Source organism: Muscardinus avellanarius (genome assembly GCF_963383645.1).
Source record: "Muscardinus avellanarius genome assembly, chromosome: 4".
NCBI lineage: Eukaryota > Metazoa > Chordata > Mammalia > Rodentia > Gliridae > Muscardinus > Muscardinus avellanarius.
In genome coordinates this window covers 125,353,876-125,375,669 of record NC_137789.1, presented here as the reverse complement: position 1 = coordinate 125,375,669, position 21,794 = coordinate 125,353,876, and the positions used below count along the sequence as shown (strand labels likewise).

Below are 21,794 nucleotides of genomic sequence, written 5' to 3'. Positions count from 1 at the left end.
AATTTCACTTCAAAAAAAAAAAAATCACAAGACAAAAAAAGCAATTCCATCATTTTAAAGTAAGATATTTCATGCAAAGCACTAAAAAAACTCCCCAAACCACAATTTCCCAATAAACAAAAAGCTACTTGAATATATTGCCATGCTAACATATTAAGTTAACCACAATATAATCATTCATGGAAAAACAACACACTAATCAAGCAATGGATTAGATGAATGGAATAACACAGTTTACAATATTGTAAACTCATAGACCACAATGATTTTACATGACAATCCAGATTCACTCACACGATGAGTAATATGGGCTAAATGTAGAAAGAGACGTAAATATAAACTCCATTCATTCATCTCACTATCTCCTGATTATAAAGCCTAGACACTTAGAGAACCTGAAAAAATGTATATAAAATTTGGCATATTCCATTTGTGTTCGAAGAAATGACTTTAGGATCATCTCTGTAGTTAGAGAGCTGTAATAAAAGCACTTAAAGGTCAGAATTTGACCTCTTATATATTGACCACCATTTGTATCTTAGAAACAATTCCAGAAATGCATTTGTAATGATTACCTCTTATTCTGAACAAGAAACATGGTTTTCTAGCACTTTCTGTATAAGTTACTGCAAAGGGCCAGTTAATTTAGACTGAATAAAATATAAAACAGGTGAATCGGTAGAAAGTGAAGGGGACCACTCTCATTTATAAAGACTTAAGTGGATGAAAATCTTTCCGTGACTTCTGAGGGAGCACAAGTCAATGGGTAAAACAATGCCAAGGCATAATGCATGTTTCTGTATCAGGAAGCTTGTGTATGCTTCATAGAAAAGATAGTTTTACATTAGAAAATAGTCAGGAATAGCATTTTATGAGACAGCAATTCCCTCCACAGCTGCCAAATTGAACACAAGCTTGGTTACCATGTGGTGCACTACAAAAGGTTATTTCTGACTTGGCGTAATGTTATAGACAGACAACCCAGGAGCAGGAAGTGCGTATCTCATGGCATTTGCCCATTCAAGAGGCCAAGGGAAGATGGAGACACCTTTGTTTATGGTTATGAGCTGAGTTTAACATATCTAGATTGGCTATAAATATAACAATAAAGTCAAGAAAAAAAGAGAAGAAAAAAAAAAGGATAAAAAACTATCCACTGCCAGTTGCTGTTCTTTCACTCTCTTAGTTTTAAGGTAATTAGAACCAACTGGGCAATTATCCAGGATTACCCTTCCTAACTCTGAAATTTAATGTCCTATTTACATTGCATGAAAAGAACACCATAATTGTTCAAAAGCAAGATTTAGCTTCTCTTTAAAAAAACAGCAACAAACAAACAAACCAAAAAAACAAAACAAAACAAAAAAAACGAGCACTTGCTCTGATTTTCACAGGATGACACTGGAAAAGTTTTCCAAAGCAAAACTTAAGTGTGAGGCCAGAAAAGAAGTTTCTTTAGTAATCAGGACCTATCATTGTTGGAGCTCTTTGGAATGTGTGTCCTATACATACAGAAACATCACAAATTTATGAATCCTAAGTATTCATAAAAATACTTGAATGAGAAAAATTTCCAATGAGAGATAAATGCAATTGTGAGCAAATTGACAAATCAGTCTTTCCCAACTAAGTTCCTACCAACAACTCAACATAGCCCCTGGAATCAAATGTAAAAGATCACTCAACTGCAACAAAGCAAGATGAGAAACACATATGGAAATTTTTGTAAACCGCTGCAGTTCTAAAACAGTAATTTATAATACAAAGCAATGTAAATAAATATTGGGCTAGTACAAAAGCTCTTATTTACAGTTTTACAAATGAAATCGTATTCAGTGTAAATGCTGTGTTTTAAAGAACACAGTACTGTATTAGTAAAATGAGTTCTGTTGAGGGCATTACAGTTAGAACCAATGCATAACGTATAAAATGTTCAAGTTAATTCTGTTTATAATTTAGTACAGACAAACCCAGTTTAACCTGGAATGGCATCTGTTAAAGTGCTGAAAAACAGAAAATATCTAGAAAACACTGTACATTATTAAAGCTTTATCAAGTCAGAATGTTAAAACTTCTTTCACATTTCTTATTCTTTTGCCATAGGCCTGTGGGCAAGATGATTTTTTTCAGCAACGGAGCAAAACTTAGGAGGCCACCAGCTGTGTTGGTGAATTTAGGTTCAGTGGAATTAGTTTCCTAAAACAACTATTTATCCATCAACCATACCTTCAGGCCTCACAATCTGGTAAGTAATTAAATATTCAGGATAAGCCTGGAAGAGAAAAATTAATTCAAATATTAGTAAACAATAAAGAAAAAATGAGGAGACCTTCCATAAAAATTCCTAAACTTTGAGGAGGAGGTTCTAAATTAGTGTTGTAGATTATCCAGGGGCACTTTCTTAAAACATTCTTGCTGTGACTCCACAAGCCATATATCCATCTATATCTACCTTTTTTTTTTTTTTTGCAGTACTGAGGATTGAACCAAGGAGCATTCTACCTCCAAGCTACACCCCCAGCCCTAGTTTTTATTCTTTATTTTGAAACAGTGTCTCATTAAGTTATGGAGGGCCTCACTAAGTAGCTGAGGCTGTCCGTGAACCTGTGACCCTCCTATTTCAGCCTCCCAAGTACTGGGAGTAGAAGTGTGCGCCACCACGCCTGGAATACCTGTGTGTATGTATATTTTAGTACTGGGGATTGAACTCACCGCCAACCTATACCCCTCAATCCTATTTTTTTTGGAAACAGTGTCTTGCTAGGTTGATGAGTCTCAGTACTTATTTTACTGAAGCTGTCCTAGAACCTGTACTCCTCCTGTCTCAGCCTCTCAAGTACTGGGACTTCAAGCGTGAGCCACTATGTCGGGCTCGTCTTTTATATTCTTAATTAGCAAGTCTAAGATGAATATTAACTATATGTCTATCTATTTTTAGTAACTGAGGTGGTTCTGATACCTATCCCTCACTCAGAGTATTGCTCCAGAACAGCTTTTCATCACTGAGTGAAGGAAAGATTTACATACTTCTTTGCAGATTAACTATCAAAGCCAGAATTCTGATTAAAAAAAGTTCAGTAGAAATGGCAAAATTAGAATAGGCTATGAAGCAAGCTTGCTTGCTTCCTCCCTCCCTCCCTTTTTTGCGGTACTGGGGATTGAACCCACAAGTATTCTACCTCCAAGTTACACCCCTGGCCTTATTTTATTTTTTATTTTGAAACAGGGTCTCACTACGTTGTGGAGGGCTTCGCTAAGTAGCTGAAGCTGGCCTTGAACCTGCGATCCTCCTGTCTCAGCTTCCCAAGCGCGGGGATTACAAGCGTGAGCCCCCACACCTAGCTTGAAGCGTTATTCTGACTTTGATTATTTTAAGAGAATGTTCGTGCTTTATTTGTAACTTTCTAAGTCTGAAATTATTCTCAAATGGCTGAGGCTGGCTTTGAGCCTGTGCGATCCTCCTGTCTCTGCCTACCAAGTGCTGGGATTACAAGTGTGCGTCTTGATGCCTGGTTCTAAATAAAAGTTTTTAAAACACTCGGTTCTTTCACCTTGTCATCATAAAAGATTAGTAGCCGGGCGTGGTGGTGCACGCTTGTAATCCCCGCGCTTGGGAGGCGGAGACAGGAGGATCGCGCAGGTTCAAAGCCAGCTATGCTGGCTTAAGAGATGATGTTTCAAAAAAAAAAAAAAAATATATATATATATATATGTAAAATAGGTCTGGGAATGTAGCCTGGAGGTAGAATACCCCAGGTTCCATCCCTAGTACTGAAAATGAAGATGAACAAATAAACCCAATTACCTGTTCTCCTCTGTAAATAACATATTCAGCTAATGCCAGGCCATTTACACTGGGCCGACCAGTGACTGAATGATGACCTGGAGGAGAATGTGCCATTTTCATTGCACTGAACTGCAGGAAAGACTTTCCCAAGGTTACCCGGCAAAAGAGCAGCTGCCTGCAACATGAAAAGCAAAGTTCAACCTGAAGTTAAATTTGTTTGCAATAGTACAGCTTTTATTTGTGTACACTAAAAGTTTTCAAAAATGCATTTATATATAAATACTTTTGATTGTTTTTTGTTTGTTCTTTGGTGCTGGGGAATGAGTACAGAGCCCCATGAGTGGTAGGCAAGCCCTCTATCACTGAGCTACTACCCAGTCCTAAGCACTCAAAAGAACTTCGTAAGAACATCTACTGCTCTTAGTTAATTCTTGTTTAACTATAAATCCTGATACATGGAGTAACTAAGAGATCTAGACTCTACTATCTTGTCTGGATCCCAGCAAAAATACAAACATAGACCAAATAGGGAGGAGAAAGAGGTTTACAAGGCTCCTATGAGGTGGCTTGCAAAGTTGGACATTTATTTATTCAAATAAATCCAGTTGATTTAACCTTCAAAATATATTTGAAATCCATTTACTTATAACTCTACTGCCACCATTTAGTCAAAATCACTAGTGTTTTCACCTGGACCTAACACTAGCCTCCTACCATTCTTATTTCTACTCCAATTCCAAACCATTTTCCATCCAAGCAACAAGTGATTAAAACAAATGTAAATCAGATCACATCACTCTCTGCCTAAAAACCTTTTAACAGAGGCTGTTCACTGTATGTAGAAGTAAATCCAAATTCCTAACAATGGCTTCAATTTCATCTTATGTTAATTATGCCCTAGGCACATTGCTTTTCTTTCTTCACAAAGGCCAAACCTCCTTTCCTCATGGCTGCCATCTGCATCATTTTCTCTACCATCTGGAATGGTATCTATTTTACTACTCTTCAACTGGCTGTCAACCACTCATTTTTCAGGCTTCCGGTGATATGTTACTTCCTCAGGTAAGACTCCCTGACCATCAGTGTTTTAAAGTACTTATTATTCCATTCTCTTCTGAATGTGATTGCTTTGCTTAGTTCCAAAGAACCTTTTAGTAACTTTTCTTTTTGGCGGTACTGGGAATGGAACCCAGGGGCATTCTACCTTCAAGCTATACCCCTAGCTTGCTTGATTTATTTATTTATTTACTTATTACTTATGGGTCTGGGAATGGAATCCAGGTGCATTCGACCTCCTAGCTACACCCTCTGCCCTATTTTTTATTCTTTATTTTTGAAACAGGGCCTCACTAAGTAGCCGAGGCTGTCTGTGAACCGCGATCCTCAAGCCTTAGCCTCCCGAATGCTGGGATTACAAGCATGCACCACCACACCCAGCCCTAGCTTTATTTTTATTCTTTATTTTGAAACAGGGTCTCACTGAATTGTGAAGGGCGTCACTAAATAGCTAAAGCTATTTGTGAACTGCGATCCCCCGGTCTCTGCCTTCCAAATGCTGGAATTACAAGTGTGCGCCACCATGCCCAGCCCTATTTTTATTTTTGAAACAGGGTCTCACTAGATTGATGAGTCTCAGTACTTGCAGAGGCTGTCCTCAAACACGTAATCTTCCTGCCTCAGCCTCTCAAGTACTGGGATCACAACTTTGTGCCACCACACCCGGGTAATCATCATTATTATTATTTGCAGTGGCAGGATCAAACTCAAGGCCTTGCACATGCTAGGCAAGGGTTCAACCACTGAACTACATCCCAAATCCCTGTTACTAGATTTTTTCCCCTCCATTAACAGATTTTTTTTTGGTAATGGTACTGGGGATTGGACCCGGGGCATTTTACCTCTGAGATATACCTCTAGTCTTATTTTAGTTTTTATTTTGAAACAAAGTGTCACTACTAAGTTGTAGAGGGCCTCAGTTGCTGAGGCTGCTCTTGAACCTGTGATCCTCCGGTCTCAGCCTCCCAAGTACTGGGATTACAAGCGTGTGCTACTACACGTAACTCATTAATAGATTTTTTTTGGGGGGCAGTACTGGGAATGAAATCCAGGTCCATTCTACCTTCAAGTTACACACCCAGCCCTACCTTTTACTCTTGATTTTGAAACAGGGTCTCACTGAGTTCCAAGGGCCTCACTAAGCAGTAGCCGAGGCTGTCTGTTAACTGCAGTCCTGTCTCAGCATCCCGAATGCTGGGATCACAAGCTTGTGCTAACTTGTTTGGCTCATTAATAGATCTTTAAAGTCCACAGTCCCGTAATATTCAAGGGCTACGATAAAGTCTCTTTCATGCCCAATATGCTCCATTCATTCATTCATTCATTCATTCATTCATTCATTCATTCTCTCTCTCTCTCTATTTTTTGCAATTCTGGTAATGGAATCCTCCAGAGCTTTATACATGCTAGAGAAGCACTCTACCACTGAATCACATCCCCAATCCTTTTCTTTCTTGTTTTATATTGAGGCAGGGTCTCACTATGTTGCTCAGACTGGCTTTGAATTTTTGATCCTCCTGCCTTAGCCTTCTAATGTTATTTACATTCAGCCTTGTTTAAACCAGAAGATATTCTAAAAAGTAAATGAGCTAAATAGGTCAATTGCTTAGAATCATGCTTGGCATTTATTATTTATTTATTTATTTGTGGTACTGGGGTTCATGGAAGCCCTTCTACCTCTGTGCTACATTCCCAGACCTATTTTATATTTTTATTTGGAAACAGGGTCTCTTAAGCCAGCAAGGCTGGCTTTGAACCTGTGCGGTGCACCACCACGCCCGACCTAGCTATTATTATTTAAATATTACCTACTATTATAACTGGTGAGAGGGCCAAAAAAATTTTAAAACATGTCAAGCAACCCAAAACACATTTAGTCAAGATACCTAAAGTTGCTAGACATGTCTTGTCTATCCAATTTCTCAAATATGTAACCAGTTTGTATCTTATTCTTATAAAAAATAAATGAGAACAAGTGATCTCTTACCTGTGGCAAATGTAACAAGATCTGTCTTTGTGAACTGGACACCCAGTACCTCCTCCAATTCCATATACATACTGATTGCTTTTGGAAGAGTTTTCTGCAAAATAAATCCCAGCTCCAAACATGCCACCTATGTAGGCATGCCTTTCATCAAAGCCTTTATGGATAATTGCATTCACAAAAGGAGACCCTGAAATACATATATTGAAAACAACAATTTAAAATTTATCTCAGAAGAATAAGCAAAAACTAAATCCTCTTAGGAATTTTTTCTTTGTGTGCTGGGGATGGAACCAAAGCTTCATGAATCTAGGCAAGTGCTCTACTTGAGCCAGACAACCAGCCCTACAAGTTAAATTCTTTTTTTTTTTTTTTTTTTTTGCGGGTCTGGGGATGGAACCCAGGGGCATTTGACCTCCAAGCTACACCCCCTACCCTAGTTTTTATTCTTTATTTTGAAACTGGGTCTCACTGAGTTGCAGAGGGCCTCACTGAGTAGCTGAGGCTGTCCGCGAACCGCGATCCTCCAGGTCTCAGCCTCCCGAATGCTCCCGGCTTACAAGTTAAATTCTTAAACAGAGTCTCACCACCACAATAAAGCTAAAACGAAAAAGGGTAACAAGTTAACCCTCATTCAGTTTACTATCTTAGAATGAAGAATTCCCAATGTCAATTAATGTTTCTAACAGGGTGGTGGTTCAGATCCCAAAGGACAGATTCGTATTATCTGAAATATCAATATAAGAGTTCCTGATCCCAAATTTCATCTAGAACTAAAAGTCTCATAATTCACCTCATATAGGAAGGCTGAATGTGATTTAGGCCTTTTAATGATACCTACTATCTTTTTGTGGCCGTCAAAAGTAGACCAAGCAGCCTATCATTTTCTTATTCTCTTTTTTATATCTCTTCTTTTTTTCCACTTGTCTTTCACCATCTGCTATCAAAGACTAATGGCAAATGTAGCACTTTGCTTCCTTCCTATGTTTGTGTGCCATCTAAGAGAGTCTTAGCCAAAGAGGAAGTACTGAGTATAAAAACCAGGCCAGGGCCAGGCGTGGTGGTGCACGCTTGTAATCCTCGTGGCTTGGGAGGTGGAGACAGGAGGATCACGTTGGTTCGAAGCCAGCTTTGCTGGCTTAAGAGACGCTGTTTCCAAATAAAATATAAAATAGGTCTGGGAGTGTAGCCCTGGAGTAGAAGGGCTTCCAAGAACCCCAGCACCACCAAAACAAACAAACAAACAAACAAACAAACAAACAAACAAACAAACAAAACAAAAAGAAAAACAAAAAAACCAGGCCAGGGAGTGGAGTAAGGCTGGGGGTTAAGAAAAATCAAAATCAGTGTCCCTGTTTGTTACTGGACAAAAAAAGTGAATTCCACTAAGCTGAAATAGACACAAATAGATATAATCTTGAAACAAATAGTGATACTCTTGAAATAATGTAGAAAAATGAAAACCATTTATTTATAGTCTAAAATAGAAAAAAAATTCCACTCAATATAACCATCAAGTTAATAAATAAATCTATGGTCTGTTGCTCTGTGACAAGAGATTATCATGATTTATTTTTAGTGTTTTAGAATGAGAATATTTAGATATTGCATACAAATCTATTCTGTTAAAATCATTCTTTCAGGGGATTGTGAAGTTTATCTTTTTGTGGTACTGGGAAATGAACCCAGAGGCATGTTACCTACGAGCTACACCTCCAGCCTTATTTTCATTTTTTATTTTTGTGGGTCTGCGATGGAACCCAGGGGCATTCTACCTTTGAATTACACCCCCAGCCTTATTTATTCTTTATTTTGAAACAAGGTCTCACTGAGTTGCAAAGGGCCTCACTAAGTAGCTGATCCTGGCTGCGAACCCGGATCTTCCCGTCTCAGCCTCCCAAATGCTGGGAATATAAGTGTGTGCCACCGTACCTGGCTTACTTTTCATTTTTTTTTTTTTTTTTTTTTTTTTGCGGGTCTGGGGATGGAACCCAGGGGCATTTGACTTCCAAGCTACACCCCCTGCCTTATTTTTTATTTTGAAACAGGGTCTCACTAAGTTGCAGAAGGCCTCACTAAGTAGCTAAGGCTGTCCGAGAACCACGATCCTCCAGTCTCAGCCTACCAATGCTGGAATTACAAGCGTGTGCCACCACGCCCAGCTGCCCTATTTTTATTTTTATTTTTGTGGTACTGGGGGTGGAACCCAGGGGCTTTCTACATCCGGCCTACACTCCCAGACTAATTTTATATTTTATTTGGAAACAGGCTCTCACTAAGTTGCTAAGAGCCTCACTAAGTAGCTGAGGCTGGCTTCGAAACTGTGTGATCCTCCTGTCTCAGCCTCCCAAACGTGGGGATTGCAAGCGTGCACCACCATGCCTGGCTCCCTATTTTATTTTGAAACAGGGTCTTGCTAGTTTGATGAGTCTCACTACTTGCTGAGACTGTCCTCAAACCTGCAATTCTTCTGCCTCAGCCTTCCACGTACTGGGCTACAGGCATGTGCCACAATGTCTGGCTGATTGTGAAGTTCAAATGTGCTTCAAAGAACTTTTTAAGACTAAAATTTTTCTGTAATTAAGGACAAATGAAAAAACAGACTGGAGCTCCTATGGGTAGTAAGTATGCTTGAAGTCATGATAAACTTTGATATAATCTTGAAAGATCAATCAACACCTGCCAGTTCTAACATATAAACCCAGGAAGTTTCAGAGGTGATTTCCATGTCTTACTTTGACAGTTGAAAATATGAACATAAATGTAAAAAAAAGTAAAAGTCAGAAACTGTATTTAAAATAATGACAAAGAATATATAGATTCATTATTATTTCATACCTGCCAAAATCTATACTAGTGTAGAAGACAACAGTGGTAGAGTTGAGGGAGAGGAATCTTACCATGAAATAGCATCCTTTCATTTGCATGGTTGTGATTTTCTTCAGAAACTTCTTTTCTCCGGTGAGTATATCTTTCCCATAGTTTTTTGTTACAGACCTTCTGAATCTAAAAACAAAACAAAACAAACACAAAAACCCCAGAAAATCAAACTTTTAAGTCTTTATGATTATTTACTGCATCTCAACCAAAAGTTAGGCCACAAATTTAGTTGGAAAGCATACAAAATAAATTTTTTTTTTTTTTTTTTGCGGGTCTGGGGATGGAACCCAGGGGCATTTGACTTCTGAGCTGCACCTGCTGCCCTATTTTTTATTCTTTATTTTGAAACCGGGTCTCACTGAGTTGCAGGGGGCCTCACTAAGTAGCTGAGGCTGTCCGCGAACCGCGATCCTCCAGGTCTCAGCCTCCCAAATAAATGCAGGGATTACAAGCATGTGCCACCACGCCCGGCTTACAAAATAATTTTCTGAAATGCAAAATTTTTAGTCAACTAAAAATATTTTGTCCCAACTGTAAAGTTAGCTACATTTTGGAAATAAAAACCTTCAAAGAGAAAAAGGCTATACACAGACATATGTAAAGGGGGTGTGGATACTGTAAATAGATTGAAATACTTCAATTTTAAAATTATTTAAAATTAAAACTATTACTAAGAGCCGGGCGTGGTGGCGCATGTTTGTAATCCCAGCGGTTGGGAGGCTGAGATAGGAGGATAGCAGCAGAGTCTGATAGGCTGCTGTTTGAGCTTTCTTTTTGGTAAAAAAAATGCTGGGGTCGTGCTGGGCGTGGTGGCCCACTCTTGTAATCCCTGCGCTTGGGAGGCAGAGACAGGAGGATCACGCCGGTTTGAAGCCAGGGTAAGAGACCCTGTTTCAAAAAAAAAAAAAAAAGTATAAAATAGGTCTGGGAGTGTAGCCTGGAGGTAAAAGGGCTTCTAGGAACCCCAGTACCCCCACCCCCACACAAAAAAGCTGGGGTCTCACCCTCGTCCCGCTGCCTCTTTCTTACTAGGGTTGCATCCAGGGTCATTCTACCTCTGAGCTACACTCCCAGACATATTTATATTTTACTCACTAAGTTGCTGAGGTTGGCCTTGAACTTATGATCCTTCTCTCTCAGCCTCCCAAATAATGGGAATACAGGCATGCTCTACCACACCCAGATTTTTTTTTATTTATCATTCCTTCCTCCCAGTTTTCTTAAGCTACAGACATTTAAAGAGGAAAATATAATAAGTCCATCAGCATACTTTAATTCATTTTTATACTTTAATAAATGAAAGCAATTTATCTATATACTTCAAAGTTTTCAATAGAGTTAAGTCTAAAATGAGATATAGAAGCCTCAGCTCTGAGGCTGGGTTGTGGTGGTGCACCTTGTAATCCCAGCACTTGGGAGGCTGAGACAGGAGGATCATACAGGTTCAAAGCCAGCCTCAGCTACTTAGAGAGGCTCTCAGCAACTTAGTGAGATTCTGTTTCCAAATAAAGTTAAAAAAAAAAAAAAAAAAGAAAAGGTCTGGGAGTATAGCCCGGAGGTAGAAAAGCCCCCTGGGTTCCACAAAAATTACTAAAATGCCTCTAAACCATATGTGCTGAGTTCTATAAATATAGGTATTAGAAACAGAATAGTATCTCCTCCCCTCCTCCATACTTTATCTATCTCAAAGTACCATCTTGGTACATATAAACACCCCAGAAATATTTAAATACATACACATACTCCTATTACTCCTTTACCCTCCAATTTCTAAAATTGTTGTCTGGAGATTTAAAGGTGGATGCTGATCTCATTAGAAGTGCTTCTCTGGGTCAAATTCACAACCCCAATGCTGTTTCCTAGCTGTGTTTAAAGATGCTACAGCTCCTGGTGGTCCCTAGAGTATTCTTGGGAGCTGGTAGTTTTTTTCTCTTTTTTTGCAGTACTCGGGATGGAATCCAGGGGGCATTCTACCTCTGAGCTACACCCTCAGCCCCCCCCCCCCTTTTAAATTCTTTATTTTGAAAGAGGGTCTCAATGAGTTGCAAAGGGCCTAAGTAGATGAGGCTGTCCTTGAACTGTAATCCTCCTGTCTCAGCCTCCTGAATGCTGGGATTACAAGTGTGCACCACCATGTCTGGCTTGGGAGTTGGTATTTTTAATCATGGCTCCAAGTAATTCAAAATATTGCCACTGGCATAATGATGATGAACCACAACTGACGAAAGAGAAAAAGAAACAAAATCAAACTATTACTTAAAAAATTTCATTAAATATATCAATAAAATATCTTTGGAGCAGGAAAATAATATATTTTCTTCAAATACAACTGTGGTAGCTTAGAAATTTCAAACATCCTCAACAAACCTTCACGATTAGTATGATTCCTTTTTCTAATGTGTTTAAAATAATCTGGTTTCTGATAGTATGACATGGCCAACTCAATGAAGTTTTAATATTCTCTAACTTGAAAATATGAATATAACATCGTACTTCTTTTTTTTTTTTTTTTTTTTTGGTGGTACTGGGGGTGGAACCCAGGAGCTTTTTACCTCCGGGCTATACTCCCAGACCTATTTTATACTTTATTTGGAAACAGGGTCTCACTAAGTTGCTGAGAGCCTCACTAAGTAGCTGAGACTGGCTTCGAACCCGTGCGATCCTCCTGTCTCAGCCTCCCAAGCGCGGGGATTACAAGCGTGCGCCACCACGCCCGGCATAACATCGTACTTCTATATAATATTTCATTAGATACTGTTCACTGAATTTTGAAAATTATACATTGGGAAGGCATTTGCTATATACTTTAGCATTAAGTCGTCATTATTATTATTATTATTATTATTATTATTATTATTATTATTATTATTTTGGTATTGGGGATTGAACCCAGGGGCATTCTACCTCTGAGCTACACCCCCAACTCTATTATTTGTTTTTTATTTTTAAACAGAATCTTGATAGGTTTCTGATGCTGTCCTCAAACCTACGCTCCTCTTGTCTCAGCCTCTCGAGTACTAGGATTATAGGTGTGTGCCACCATGTCTAGCTAAGATTATTATTAATAATGTATCAAGACTGGACATGGTGGCACATGTTTGTAATCCCAGCATTTAGGAGACTGAGACAGCCTCAGCTATTTAGTGAGGCCCTATGTAACTCAGTGAGACCCTGTTTCAAAATAAAGAGTAAAAAATACAGCTTGAGGCATAGCTCGGAGGTAGAATGCACCCCAGTTCTAAAAAAAAGAATGTTACCAGCTGGGCATGGTGGCACATGCTTATAATCCCAGCATTTGGAAGGCTGAAACAGGAGCATTTCAGCTCACAAACAGCCTCATCTACTTAGGCCCTTTGCAACTCAGTAAGACCCTGTTTCAAAATAGAATTAAAAACAGGACTGGGGGTGTCACTTGGAGGTAGAACACCCCTGGGTTCAATCCCCAGTATTGCCAAAGAAAAAAAGAAGGTATGAATGTGGCTAATATAAAACTATTATGCATTTCAAGTGTTGTGTATAATTTTGATTGATATAGCTACACACACACACACACACACACACACACACACACACACACACACACACACACACACACGAAGAAGCCCCGAGAAGAGTAATTGAAGTCAGTAAGATGACAGACTCTCTTAGAACCACTAAAAAACATTTTTTTTTTTTTTTTTGGTGGTGCCTCTAGGGACTGAACCCAGGGCCATTCTTCTGTTGAGCTATACCCTCAGCCCTATTATATTTTTTATTTTGAAACAAGATCTTACTAAGTTGCTGAAGGTTTCGCTAAATTACTGAGGCTGACTCTGAACCTATGATCCTTCTTGTCTCAGCATCTCAAGTACTGGGATTACAGGTGTGTACTGCCATGCCTGGTTCTCAAAATATTTTTATTTCCTAAAAATTTAGCTGGGTGTGGTGGCGCACACTTGTAATCCCATCATTTGTGAGGCTGAAACAGAGGATTGCAGTTTCAAGGACAGCCTCAGCTACTTAGGCCCTTTGCAACTCAGTGAGATCCAGTTTCAAAATAAAGAATAAAAAATAGGGCTGGGAGTGTAGCTCAGAGATAGAATGGGAGAATGCCCCTGGGTTCCACCCCCAGTACCGGGGGTGGGGGGGTGGGGTGTCTGTACTGGGGGATGGAACCCGGGGACATTCTATCTCCGAGCAACACACCCAGCCCTATTTTTCTTTATTTTGAAACAGGGTCTCATTGAGTTACGGAGACCCTCACTAAGTAGCAGAGGCTGTCTGCGAACTGCAATTCTCCTGTCTCATCCTCCTGAATGTTGGGATTACAGGTGTGCACCACCATGCCCGGCTTTCTCAAAAATTTTTTAAAAAATTGCTTTTTGGAAAAGATGAAGAGGGAGTACTACTGAAGTTTATAAACAAGCAATGACTGAGAACTCCTAGGGACCTATAGTAGTCAAGACTAAAACAAACAAAAGCCAAAAAACCCCTAAAAGCATTAATCCAGGTGTGATTGTGCTGGCCTGTAGTTCCAGCTACTCTGTAGTCCTAGCTACTTGTACCTCTAAGCTACACCCCAGAAGCCCCTTTTGAGATGTTTTCCACTGGCTTTGAACCCACAACCCTTGTCTCAGCTTCCCAAGTGTTGGGATTACAGGAGTGCACCACTATGCCTGGCATCCTTCCTCCTTTGATTGTTACTATGAGATATTTTAGTCATAGAAATGAAGACAGTTATGATCCTACAGGATTTCTCATCTTTTTTTTTAATGGTACTGGGAATAGAACCCAGCGGGCATTCTACCTCCAAGCTACAACCCCAGTCCTATTTTTATTCTTTATTTTGAAACAGGGTCTCACTGAGCACTGAGTTGCAAAGGGCCTCACTAAGTAGCTGAGGCTGTCCTCAAACCACCATCCTCCTGTCTCAGCTTCCCGAATGTTGGGATTACAAGCGTATGCCACCACGCCTGGCTAAGAATTTCTTGCCTTAAGATCCTAAAATTGAAAATATCCTACAAAGTTTAAATTATTACTGGACTACTAAAAATAGTATGGGGATTTTGAGGATCTTAACCTTCCACATACATATTCTTTTCCCAAACAGTCTCTGATGCTACATCAAAGAACTATTGGGCTAGCCAGATCATTATGTTCTAATGAAAGTTACTTATAGCTTTAGGGTTATGGTCTCAGGAAACATTATTTTCACTAATTTATTACCTTAAGAATATTGTATCTGTTGAAGATGCCGCCTGCATGACCTCCATCTCTGTGCTCTCGAACTGTACTCTGCATCTGATAGAAAAATAATTTAAAATATACATATGTTAGCCTTTATGTCTTGGAACATGGTACTTAATTCATCTTTTTCTGCCCCCCCCCCTTTTTTTGTGGTACTGGGGTGGAACCCAGGGACTTTTCTACCGCCAGGCTATCTCCCAGACCTATTTTTTAATACTTTATTTGGAAACAGGGTCTCACTAAATTGCTCAGAGCCTCACTATGTAGCTGAGACTGGCTTTGAACTGTGTGATACTCCTGTCTCAACCTCCTAAGCACTGGGATTACAAACATGCGCCACCACGCCTGGCTATCTTTTTCTGCTTTTGAGAACACAAGAAAGATTTTAACATTTGGTTCTTAACATTTTGTATAAATTAATGAGTACTACTTTTAGAGATAACTATTAGTTGTCTTGAAAATGATATTTACAGGTGAAAACTGTATAAACTAAAGAAATAGAGAATGCAAGGTGAGTTAAACATATGAAGCTAACCAACTATACTAGAAAGCAAAACTGATTTATTTTCTCCTAGTTTTAGTCTAATAAAACATAATATATATTTCACTGAGATAGCTTCTTGAATTTTAGAACTAAGTCTCACTAAGCTTTGTATCTTGTGCTCAACTCACATATATAGGGCATGTGTTCTTCAAAGTGTAATGACATTTAAAGATTTCAGAGATTGATGAGAATATTAGCATTTTCTTTCAAATGACAGCAGCCTCTTCTCCAACAGAATTGTGTGTCAGTATCAATTGTAGTGGTGAGCTAAGTGACTGGAATTAAGGTTTATTGAGGGAGTGTGCCTTAAATTTTAAATACTTGTTTTTAGTTTCCCAGATGGTAAAAAGAGAGAATTTTAAAAACCACACACTAAGCCAGGCATAGTGACGCACGCTTGTAATCCCTGCGCTTGGTAGGCTGAGCCAGGAGGATCACACAGGTTCGAAGCCAGCTTCAGGTATTCAAGAAGGCTCTCAGCAACTTAGTGAGACCCTGTTTCCAAATAATGTATAAAATAGGTCTGGAAGTATAGCCTGGAGATAGAAAGCCTCTGGGTTTCACCCCCAGTAACAAACAAACAAACAAACAAACAACAACAAAACAAAAAACTCCCCCACACACTGTATGTCCAAATAGATCTGGAAACCTCCAGCAAATTTTGCAAATGAACCAATGATAAATGTGGTTGAGCAAGCCTTTTTATTTATTTAAGTAATATGAACATACCTCTTCCTCCACAGACTGAAACTCTTTATCATCAGGAGACAGATCTATGAGGATTGTTCCACTACCAGAGTTGTTCAAAGTTAAATATGGGTTAAGACCTATGAAATGAAATTTGCAGCTTAAAATAAATTTGCCAATAAAATAACACCCATCACAAATAACTACCCGACTTATCTGATGCTTCCTACCAACTTTTTCCCAGTATTTTAGAGACAAGATCTTGGGCTAATGTTGCCACTGTTGGCCTGAACTTATGAACCCCTAGCCTCAGGCTCCCAATTAGCTAGGGTTTATAGCTTCCTAAAATTTAAAAAAAGCTTTTAGCTGGGCGTGGTGACGGACACTTGCAATCCTAGCATTTGGGAGGCTAAGACAGGAGGATCCAGGTTCTCGGCCAGCCTCAGCTACTTAGTTGAGGCCCTTTCAACTCAGTGAGACCTTGCTTCAAAATAAGGAATAAAAAATGAGGTTGGGGGTGTAGCTTGGAGGTAGAATGCCCCTGGTACTGCAAGAAAGAAAGAAAGAAAGAAAGAAAGAAAGAAAGAAAGAAAGAAAGAAAGAAAGAAAGAAAGAAAGAAAGAAAGAAAGACAGACAGACAGACAGACAAGCTTTTAGTTTTTTTTTTTTTGGGGGGGGTGGGGATACACTAAGGATTGAACCCAGGGGTATTTTACCTCCAAGCTACATGCCGTAGTTGTATTTTATTTTTTGTTTGTAAACGAGGTCTAGTTAAATTGCTGAGGTTGGTCTTGAACCTGTGATTTTCCTGTCTCAGCCTCCCACGTCTGGGATTACAAGGTTTGTGCCACATACCTGGCTTTAATTTCTGAATACTGGATTTTATAGGAAAGTTGAAAGCACAGCGAGTTCCTATGTATCCTTCACTCAACTTCCCCTTTGGTTACATACTACTTTATAAACTTAAAGATAATTCTCAAAACTTGACTAATAAAGATTTCACATGAACTTCACTTTTTCTTTTTCTCATTAATGTCCCTTTCCTTTTTCAGGATGAAAAGCAGGACACTACACTGAATTTAACTATAAATTTTTGACCTGACAAGCTAATAACTTGTTTTTGTGAGAGTATTTCAGAAAACCTTTCTCTTCTTTATCTCCTATTCTTAATGAGGATTTCTTATCTCCTACTCTTAATATTCAGTATCACATTTTCTTCAAGTCACTTCCTTTACCATGAGGCCTTGCACAGCATTAATCCTTTTATTCTTCATAAATATGAGGGAAAATTATTAATAGAAACTTGCACAGCCTCGAATAATTTTAAATCATCCCAGAATGGTAAGTCCATAAAGTTTACTACCTCATTACGAAGTGCCTTATCTGACTCAAAATAAGATTTTGTATTTCAGCAATGAATTTGTCATTTTTCCCAAATGTCAACAGTGAAATCACTCTGTATGTGTGAGTTAGTTAATGGGGATGAAACCCAGAGGTAGTCTACTTTTGAGCTACACTCCCACCCAGCGCAGTTTATTTATTTATTTTTTGTACTTGGGATTGAACCTAGAAGCATTTTACCTCCAAGTCACGTCCCTAGCTCTATTTTATTTTTATTTTGAAACAGGGTCTTGCTAGGTTGACGAGTCTCACTACTTGCTGAAGCTGTCCTAGAACCTGTGATCCTGTCTCTACCTCCTAAGCAATGAGATTTCAGGTGTGCATCTATTTTATTTTATTTTGAAATGAGTCTCACTAAGTTGTGAAGGTTCCTCATTAAGTTGCGGAGGCTGGCCTTGAAACCGCAATTCTCCTGTCTCAGCCTTCTAAGAACGGGGACTACAAGCATGTGCCACCATGCCTGGCTAAATTCCTCAGTTTAACAAGAAGTAAAAATGTGGTTTCAGCAGTTAAACTAGTTCACCATTTTATGTCCAGATCTGGCACACAGGAAGTGAAAATATCTGTTGAGTGAATACAATTTACATTTTCCTTAAATATCAACATTAAGGAGAAATAAAGTATTACTTAACTTTGTTTTAATTTTCTATCGTAATATTACTGTTTTCAGGTATTTTTTATTACAAGTGGTTAGAATTTTAGCTATGTAAGAGATTTATGTTTTTTTATGAGCTAGCCCTAGAGTAGCTATTATATACTATGTTAGCTTAAGAAATAATGTATCTGTTTCAGATCTTTCAGAATCATAAAAGTTTAGAGCTAAAATAGTTCCATCTAAAGTCCCACTTTTCAGGAGCTAAACCTATTTTCAAATTTTTGAATGGCCTAAAAATTTTACTTAGGTTTGGAGTTCACACTAGCAGTCCAGTAAGTAAACCAGTCATAGAGGCCTCTATCCTAGGTATCTTGAATCCTAATTAGTATACTTCCTAGTATATAAATTCTTTCATATAAACTTTTAAATTATCAGTATACTGGAGGACCACCTTTATGTAAACTGTTAAACTAAAAACAGCAATCATTAAATTGAAATACCTTGTTGTCCAGAGATAAGTCTTTCAACTCCTTTAATTAGTTTGTGTCTATGACCATAGGCATTGATTCCAATCTCCTTCAGTTCCTTGTGCCCCATCTCAACTAGCACATCCAAAGTGATCTTAGAAAAGAGGATGAAACTATTTAGAATGCTTACTCATTTGGTAGATATTCATATATTTTCATTATGTGTTTAGATTCAAACACTTATTGCAAATTATTTTGAACACTTTTTTTTTTTTTGGTGGTACTGGGGGTGGAACCCAGGGGCTTTCTACTCCTGGGCTATACTCCCAGACCTATTTTATATTTTATTTGGAAACAGGGTCTCACTAAGTTGCTGAAAGCATAAGTAGCTGAGGCTGGCTATGAACCTGTGCGATCCTCCTGTCTCAGCCTCCCAAGCGGGTGCATTACAATTGTGTGCCACCACGCCCAGCTGTATTTTGAACATTTTTGATGTAAAAACAAACCACTTATAAAACTGAAAATAAAAAGTTGGAACAGACGGGCGTGGTGGCGCACGCTTGTAATCCCCGCACTTGGGAGGCAGAGACAGGAGGATCGCGCAGGTTCGAAGCCAGCCGCGCGTGCTGGCTTAAGGAGACCCTGTTTTCAAATAAAAAAATGTAAAAATAGGTCTGGGAGTGTAGCCCGGAGGTAGAAGGGCTTCCAGGAACCCCAGTACCACCACACACACACACAAAAAAAAAAAAAAAAGAAAAAAAAAGAAAAAAAAAAAGAAGTTGGAACAAAATCCAAAACTGAGTCATGAATGTACTTTCAAAGTAACCACATCCAGGCGTACCATGTCTGTGTCTGTGTCTGTCCCTCCCTCCCTCCTTCTCTGTGGTACTGGGGATTGAACCAAGGGGTAGTCTATCTTCAAGCTACACCCAGAGCCCAATTTTGTATTCTTTATTTTGAAACAGGGTCTCACTAAGTTGTACAGAGCCTCATTAAGTAGCTGAGGCTGGCTTTGAAACTGCGATCTTCCTGTCTCAGCCTTCCAGGTACTGGGTTACAAAGCATTTGCCACCACACCCGGCTAGGCATTCCATTTCTTTTCCCTCTTTTTCTGTGGTGCTGGGGATCAAACCCAGGGCCTCAGGCATGCTAGGAAAGAGCTCTATAACTGAGTTACATCACTAGTCTCCATTTCCTCTTTTCTACCATCACTCTATTTATACAATGTCTTTTATTTTTTGTGTGTGTGGTATACTGGGGTGGAACCTAGGGGCTTTTCTACCTCTGGGCTATACTCCCAGACCTATTATTTTTTTATACTTTACTTGGAAACAGAGCCTTACTAAGTTGTTGAGAGCCTCACTAAGTAGCTGAGGCTGGCTTTGAATGTGTGGGATCCTCCTGTCTCAGCCTCCTAAGTGCTGGGATTACAAGGGTGTGCCACCACCTGGCTCTATACAATGTCTTTAATGGTTACTCCAGAGTCTGAATCATGTTAAGGCAATGCTTCTGTATCACTGTTCAAATTGACCCCTTTACCTCAAAGTATTTTATTTCCACCTCATGAACCCATTCAATCCTGTCTTATTTTATAACCTTCTACGAAGCTATCTCTGAATAGTCCAGTTTATAACAGTCTTTGAGTTTCTAAAATCTATGCCACATCTCTTCATACGTTCTTGTTCTAGTTCTATAACTAGACTGAAGTTCTGTTGGGTATACTTCATAGCAACTTTATTTTATGAACAGTAACAACAAAAAGTTAGTAGTATAAGCCAGGTGTGGTGGCACACACCTGTAATTCCATACTTGAGAGGCTAAGAAAGATCACAGGTTCAAGGTCAGTCCCAACAAATTAGAATCTATTTCAAAATACAAACATAAAATAGGGCTTGCTGTAGCTGAGAGGTAGAATACCCCTGGATTCAATCCCTATTACTATCATCACAATAAATACAAAGCTAGTAAATATATTCTGACAGAATACTTTTAGTTTTTTTTTGTGTGTGTGGCAATAGGGGTGGAACCCAGGGGCTTTCTACCTCTGGGTTATACTACCAGCCTTATTTTATATTTTATTTGGAAACAGGGTCTTACTAAGTTGCTGAGAGTGTCACTAAGTAGCTGAGGCTGGCTTCGAACCTGTGCGATCCACCTATCTCAGTCTCCCAAGCATGGGAATTATAATTGTGCACCATCACGCCCGGCCCTGATAGAATAGTTTAAGCTGGAACTACTAGAAAAATCCAGATGCATGGCTGGCATGTATACCTTCCCTTAGCAGCTGGCAAAGTATCAGGTTTGGAGCAGGTAGTGACTGACACAACAGAATTGAACAAACAGAAAAGCATGACTTACTTCAAAGTCTGAAATAAGTAAAGCTACCACTCAAGAAAGCTTTTTTTTTTTTTTTGTGGTACTGGGGTTCCCGGAAGCCCTTCTACCTTCGGGCTACACTCCCAGACCTATTTTTACATTTTTTATTTGGAAACAGGGTCTCCTAAGCCAACGCGCGCGGCTGGCTTCGAACCTGCGCGATCCTCCTGTCTCTGCCTCCCAAGCGCGGGGATTACAAGCGTGCGCCACCATGCCCGGCAAGAAAGCTTTTTTTAAAATTAATATATAAAAGTCAATTTTTATGAGCTAATAGGTTAAATGGAAATTTCTAACCGGGCGTGGCGGCACACTCTTGTAATCCCAGCATTTGGGAGGCTGAAACTGGAGGATCACGGTTCACGGACAGCCTCAGCTACTTAGTGAGGCACTCTGTAAGTTAATGAGACCCTGTTTCAAAATAAAGACTAAAAAACAGGGCAGGGGGTGTAGCTCAGAGGTCCGATGCTCATGGGTTTCATCCCCAGACCCGCAAGAAAAAAAAAAAAAAAAAAAAAAAAAGAAATTTCCAAAATCAAGACATTTAGTGTGACTGATTTCCAGTCTCTTAATCCTCGCGCTTGGGAGGCAGAGATCAGAGGATCGCACTGGTTCGAAGCCAGCTGTGCTGGCTTAAGAGACCCTGTTTCCAAATTTAAAAAATATATAAAATAGGTCTGGGAGTATAGCCCAGAGGTAGAAGGGTTTCCAGGAACCCCAGTACTAAAATAAATAAATAAATAAATAGAATGAAAAATGGGGCTGGAGGTGCGGCTCAGAGGTAGAGTGCTCC

The 21,794-nt window shown here is 39.3% G+C and overlaps 1 protein-coding gene across 1 annotated transcript in view; it reads right to left on the bottom strand.

The window, feature by feature from the left end:
• Positions 1-2,209: 2,209 nt before the first annotated feature.
• The window catches only part of TNKS2 (tankyrase 2), a gene marked incomplete at both ends in the record, with an annotated part of 77,793 nt that continues 58,208 nt past the window's right edge, over positions 2,210-21,794 (bottom strand). The window contains 7 exons of the mRNA XM_080694946.1: positions 2,210-2,272; positions 3,806-3,962; positions 6,831-7,017; positions 9,728-9,833; positions 14,913-14,987; positions 16,207-16,304; positions 18,662-18,782. Coding sequence (XP_080551072.1) covers positions 2,210-2,272; positions 3,806-3,962; positions 6,831-7,017; positions 9,728-9,833; positions 14,913-14,987; positions 16,207-16,304; positions 18,662-18,782 — 807 coding nt within the window. The remainder of the gene's footprint in view (positions 2,273-3,805; positions 3,963-6,830; positions 7,018-9,727; positions 9,834-14,912; positions 14,988-16,206; positions 16,305-18,661; positions 18,783-21,794) is intronic.